The 6299-nt window shown below is 43.8% G+C and overlaps 1 protein-coding gene across 1 annotated transcript; it reads right to left on the minus strand.

Annotated features, from left to right (window-relative positions):
- Window positions 1–1676: 1676 nt before the first annotated feature.
- Window positions 1677–5446, minus strand: LOC139069573 (zinc finger CCHC domain-containing protein 12-like). The gene is made up of 2 exons (XM_070550005.1): window positions 4764–5446; window positions 1677–3944 (listed from the first exon to the last, which is right to left on the minus strand). The coding sequence occupies exon 2, from the start codon at window positions 3312–3314 to the stop codon at window positions 1677–1679; it is 1638 nt and encodes a 545-aa protein (XP_070406106.1). The 5' UTR covers window positions 3315–3944; window positions 4764–5446.
- Window positions 5447–6299: the final 853 nt, after the last annotated feature.

Consider the following 6299-nt stretch of genomic DNA (forward strand, 5'->3'; position numbering starts at 1 on the left):
AAAACGACACTTATCTGGTGATAGCTTGAGTCCGTATTCTCTAAGCCGTTGAAGAACGTGAGAAAGTCTGGTTTCGTGTTCTTCCAAGGAGTTGGAAAAGACGATCAAGTCGTCTAGGAAAACTAACACTTCCTTCAGATTAATGTCCTTCATACACTTTTCCATAACCCGTTGGAAAGTGCTTGGAGCATTTGTTATTCCTTGTGGCATACGGTTAAATTCATAAAACCCAAACGGGCAAACAAAAGCAGTTTTAGGTTTATCCTTTTCACACATCTCTATTTGATAGTAACCTGACTTGAGGTCCATCACAGAAAACCACTGTGATCCAGCGAGAGCAGAAAAGGACTCCTCCAAGTTAGGCAGGGCATATGCGTCGCGAATGGTTTGCAGATTAAGCTTTCTATAGTCTATACATAGACGTACCTCACCATTCTTTTTCCGAACTACCACTATTGGTGAGGCAAATGGAGACTCCGACTCTCTTATTATACCGGTTTCCAAGAGGGCTTCCAAATGTTTTCTCACGGCTTCATAATCATGTGGATGGATCGGCCGAGATTTCTGTTTGAATGGGGTCTCGTCTTTTAAGTTGATGTGATGTCTTATCTGTTGTGTATGACCAAAATCAAGATCGTGGTGCGAAAACACATCGGAGTAAGTGTTAAGTTTGTTGGTGATCCTCCCTTTCCATTCTTCGGACAAGGGCGAAGTACCGAAGTCAAAACTGAGAGGAGGGTTTGAAGGTGAAGTCTGTTGCTGCGAACTACACGCCGCAAGTACTTTCTGATCACTTTTGTCAGGTTCTGGATATGGCATAACACGATCGGCTTTAACTAACTCAGCGATCACACAGTTAGTGGGTAATGTGATGTCATGGTTAGTTTCGTTTCTTAGTACAACAGGTACTTTGTATGGACCATGTGAAGGTAAGGAAATGAGGCAACAGTCTACAATTATACCCCCTGGTAGAGAACCATTGGTGGGTTGTTCAATGAGTGCATAAGGCTCATGCTTGTTTTGGCTGGGTTGCATAAACCCTTCTAGTAACAGTTTTTTATTTGCAGGGAGAACTTCTTGGGTTCTCCCTCGAAGCTTCACCACACCAACTCGTCCATCTTTGCTTTGTTTTTTTCTGACTGCTAAGGCTTTTAGCACGTGTTGGTACCCATAAGAGAGTGCCCTGGAATCAGGTAAGTTATTGGCAGACAATTGCTCATACAAAGGATCGAGTGTGTTTGTGCCAATGAGTAGTGGTGTATCAGAGTTTGAGCTTATATCCGGAACCACTAACGCAAGGGTAGGTAACTCAAGTCCAGACTGATCGAGCTCTTTTGGAAATGTGACACTTATCTCTATGTATCCTAAATAAGGAACTGCTTGACCGTTTGCGCCCTCGACTTCTAACAGATTACTGATGGGTTTAATTGAGAGGTCAGGTAAGTGTTCTTGGTAAAAAGAATTGGCAATGGTGGTTACCTGGGACCCTGAATCCAGCAAACAATTACATTCAACACTGTTAACTGAGACTGTAGCTGTGCATCGCCCACCCACTAATCTTTTGGGAAGTTTTGGCACTGAATGAGCATGAACTGGCTTGCAAAAAAGTCTCTCTGTCCTTTCCTTAGAGGGACTTGGTTCTACTTTAGCACCTATCTGTCCCACGATAGGAGCTTCTACCGGTTTAAAGGAGGAGACTGAGCAATTGGCTTTGACATCTCCCACTCGCGCTGCTTCTGTCTAAGAGCAAGTCTTTTAGTTGCAACTAGTGCTGGATTTGGCTCGTTGCTACAGCTAGAAGCTATGTGCCCATCTTCTCCGCACTTAAAACAGTATCCAGGCTTTGGTCTGGGCACCACTGCTGTTATCTGCTGAATCTGTTTGGGCTCATCTGGAATTTTAGTCCCCACACGGGGTTTTGACTCTTTTTGAGTTTTCTTTGCCTTTTTATCTGTGTTGTTAACCTTAAGCTGTGCAATTTGGCTCCTGAGCTCAGCGATTTGTTTGCGTAAGTCATCACAGTTATCATCTATTTCCAGTTCACAAGTGTTTTTACTCTGAGAGCATGTTGTTTGCACATTTGAATACACTCTAGTTCGTTGTGCCCCTAAGTGTTGTTTCATGCGTGCTGCTTTAGTAGCCTGTTTGTCTTCTTCAGTGCGCAGTTTGAGGAGAAGTGCTGTAAAATGAGGCGGGTTGTCTTTCTTTTGTTCGAGTTGCAGGTTTGAAATCAGCGAGCTGTCCCAACAGCCTCTGCAAAACTGCTTGAGCAGCTGCTGGTCGGCGTCACTGGAGGAAATTCCATTCCTCTGAATAACTAGGTTTAACAAGGTGTATAACCTCTGAAAGTAATCGGAAGGTTTTTCACCACTGTCCTGGTTTGTGTTTAAGAAGCGAGCAAAGAGCTCGTCGCCGTCTTCGACAGCTGCGTAAGCTGAATCGAGATGTTCAAGGTACGTTTCCGGGTCGGATTTTGGACTAAGAGCTTTAACGATGCTCGCTGCTGGGGCTGACAGACTCTCCACGATTCTTCGTACAATTTGGGACTTGGTGAGTGAAGGATCATTTATGCATAACACTACACTACTACGCCAAGTATCATAGTCAGTTTCAAAAGAAGGGTGTGGAACTCGCCCTGAGAACGGTTTTAGTCTGTATTGTGAAGTAGGCGGAGGGATAACCTCACTGCTTTTAACAATGTGTTCCACAATAACTCGCTGAACCTCAGGTGTGTTTAAAAGATTTGGTGGAATGCAAGGGTTTTGTTTTCCAGTCTCTGTAGGTGGACAATTGTCCTTTGAGTTGTTCATATAGTTAACTTCTGGTGTTAAAGGCAGGGAATATGTAACTTGGTCACTATGGAGCATTGGCTCTGGTTCAGTGACTGGTTCAGATGCATGGGTATCCCTTCCTAAAGATTCCCCAATTTTTGCCAGTTCCTCCATTAGAAGGTCTTTAAATGATTGATTGCTACGCGCAGCTATGTCCCTGAGCTCTGACAGATAGGCATCAGTGGCAGATGTGCTAGTTTCTAGACTGTACGCGCTGGCTAGGTCTTGAATATGGAAGAAAACATCTGGGTTCCTAGTACAAGGTTTGTCATAGGGTAAACATTGTTTCTTTAATTCCTTAACAGTGGCTTCATGTTGAAACTCCACAATAATCTGATCACAGTTTGGTAACTTAATGCGCCTGTTAACTGGTCCGAATCCTTCCATAAACCCAAAGACTTCGTTATCAAGGTCTGTATCAGTTAACCCACTGATTAAAACAGCATTTGAAACTTTGACCTTTTCTGTTTTCACAACTTCCATTTTAAAACACTCAAAAGTACCAATAATGCCAAAATGGCAAACCACTGTGACCTCCAGGCACTCTTATGATGTCAGTCAATGGTTAGCTAAGGTAACAACTCTACAATTCTCCTGGCTGGCTCGCCAAGTTTTATGTAACCGGATTACAGGATACAATAAGATAATTAAAAGAAAAAATAAACAAATGGGCCAATAATTAGGTTCGGGGAGAATTGGAGGTTGTTTAAGAATGACTGGAGTCACGGGTATAGCATGAAACGGTTTATATACTAAATTTTAATAAAAATGGGAAATATAACACATAAAGATAACACACAAAAACAGATGAAAACAATCGACAATAGTAAAATGGTCGGTATGAGATTTGATCATATGAGTCACAAGTCAGCCGGCGTCAAGTCAAATCCCCACGCTTGGGGTGAAAGTCAGAGTCCGGTGGTGCGATTTTTTCCTACCACACCGTTGAGATTGTTCACAGAAGAGAGCAGTCTGCTCTTCAGTTACTTGAGATGTCCTGGTTCGTTCAGTGGTTAAGGCTCGCCATCTCCCTCGTCAGGAAGAAATCCAGTTCTCGTTCCAAGTGAGTGATCATAGGAGTCGGGATCAAACCCAAGGAAAAAAAAACCCAGCCTGTAAACAACAGGACTGTTAGCAAGTTGGCATCGACCCTTCTCGTCACATCACAGCATAAAGTCTTACAGACTTAAACAAATGCTTCACTCTATTGGCATAGCCAATCATGTTTGGGTTCACAGTTCAACTAACATAACATCAATTTGATTGTCTATTAAAATAATTCTCAGTAGCTCTGGAAATATAATTACATATGACAACAATTGTTCAGCTCAATAGGCTCAGTTAGATTCTATTACTCTACACTATTCGACAAGAAATACATTCATGACAACAAGGATACATTTAGTTGTGTTTCTATACAGCATTGTGACACCTTGTATATCTGTAACACAATAAATAAATAAATAAATAAACAAACAAACAAATAAATAAATAAATAAAATGTTCTATAACAAAATTCAACAAAATATAAATTCTGGTCCTTTGGTCCACCTTTGTAAAATAATTCCTCCCTAATCAGTTAGCTTTTATTTATTTTTATTTATCTATTTTTTTTATTATTAAATGTTTGGTTAAGGGACGCATTGCTAATTCTATGGCGTTAGCTATAACGCCCCTGAGGACCTTGTACATCTAGGCCGTACCACCATTAACTGGCGGTTTGAGCCGTTAACTCCTGGGAATCCCATATGCCCTACCGCCGTTAACTGGCGGTTTGAGCCGTTAACTCCTATATGCCCTACCACCGTTAACTGGTAGTTTGAGATGTTAACTCCTGGGATCTAACGTCTAGCAGCCCACTGCTGTCACCTCGGTTGCTGTAATTAGCTTTTTGAATTTAATAATTTACTGAATTTAATCTCATTCACTCACCAACGCGCTCCAACGGTTCCCTCCTACAGAGGATTGGTTCACTCTGTCGTCTCCACACAAATCTATAAGAATGGAATTAATTTGATAAGCTATTTAAGTTTCCTTTTTTTTTTAAGTTGCATCGTTAGCTTTTTCTCTTCTTTTTTCTTTACTCACCGCGTTGGTTCCAAGTTCCTAGCTCTTATTAGAAGGAGTCAAGTCCGCCTCTCCCTCTATCTATGCGGCACCCAAATCAGGGTTCTTCACGGCCTCGACCGTTGTTTTTTTTCTCTCTCTCTCTCTCTCTAACCGCTCAGTCTTTGCTTTCTGTATCTGCGTGCTGCACAGCCGTTTGTCTCTCCTCTCGCTCAGCTGCGTCGCACGGTTTTATTTCGCGGAGGCGGGACTTATTTCTCTCAGCCAATGAAATTTCAGATTCCCACCTGGACCAATAGTATACAGCTTTCCTCTTCTGTTTCTGTTAGTGATGTTCAAGATTCTTGTTTTAACCGATGTTTAATATTAAACTCGTTATTTTAGTTATTCACCCTTCCAATAATTCATTATGAAATTATCTATTAGTTAATTAGATATCTATTAATTAGTATTGTTAATTTCCTTAATTTATATTTTATATTTTATCTAAATTGAGGATGGATCATATTAGTAAGCCAATTAGTTAATACCTCATTAAGGTTCTAGCTTCTGGGTTACAGTTGCTTTCGGCGAAGTTCCTGCGACTGTGACTGCCAAGACTGTGTCTGCTGGTTCTTTCAAAACCGTTGGCCGCCAACTCTCTGGTCCCGCTGAAGTGGAGCCGAAGCGGGAGGCCGGCTCCATGGGGCGGGTGGTGCAGCTGGGCGCCTGAAGTTTCCGCGCCATTCGTCCCATCCTCTGGAGGAATGTCCGGAGTGTGAGGCTGACCGAGGGTGGACCAGGTCTCGCACCGTGGCTGACAGTTCAGCTGTCTTCTGAGCCCTCTCGATGACGCTCCTAAGATGGGGACCAAACAGAACGTCAGAGGTGATGGGGCCTTCCAGCATCTCCCTGTGCAGGTGTTCAGGAATGGAGGGCAGGGCCTTGAGCCACAAGGCCCACTGGATAAGGGTCTGCCAGGCAGCAATGCGAGCAGAACCGGTGAGTACAGCAGCGCACAGATTGAGAATGGCATCAGCAGTTTTAGTAATGATGGTTTTTGACTCATCAGGAGCGTCGAGCTCTTCCACCATTTTGGAAACGCCAAAGGCCAGAAGGTCATGTTATTTCCTGCAGCGCCGGTCTGGAAGGCGCACTGGTGTGCGCGAGCGGTGAGCCGCGTCAGCAGCTGGTCATGCTTAGAAGCGGGAACTGCTGGCGGGCCAGCGAGGTGGTTCTTGGCGCCAAACAGCGAGGCCTAGTCCGGCTCCAGTGGAGGAACGGAAGGCCAGCCTTGGTCGGAGAAGCCCTCGACCTTGGTAATGGGCGCATATGTGGAAATTGGCGCCTTGAGCTTAGCAGGTTCGGAGAAGGAGGCGGACCAGCAGCTCATGGCAGCGGGGAAGCGCGGCCAGATGGGGT

This window comes from Nothobranchius furzeri, chromosome 1 (genome assembly GCF_043380555.1).
Source record: "Nothobranchius furzeri strain GRZ-AD chromosome 1, NfurGRZ-RIMD1, whole genome shotgun sequence".
Classification (NCBI taxonomy): domain Eukaryota; kingdom Metazoa; phylum Chordata; class Actinopteri; order Cyprinodontiformes; family Nothobranchiidae; genus Nothobranchius; species Nothobranchius furzeri.

What these genes read in the sequence shown, in the direction of transcription:
- LOC139069573 (XM_070550005.1), bottom strand. Translation starts at nt 3,314, where the DNA reads ATGGAAGTTGTGAAAACAGAAAAGGTCAAAGTTTCAAATGCTGTTTTA.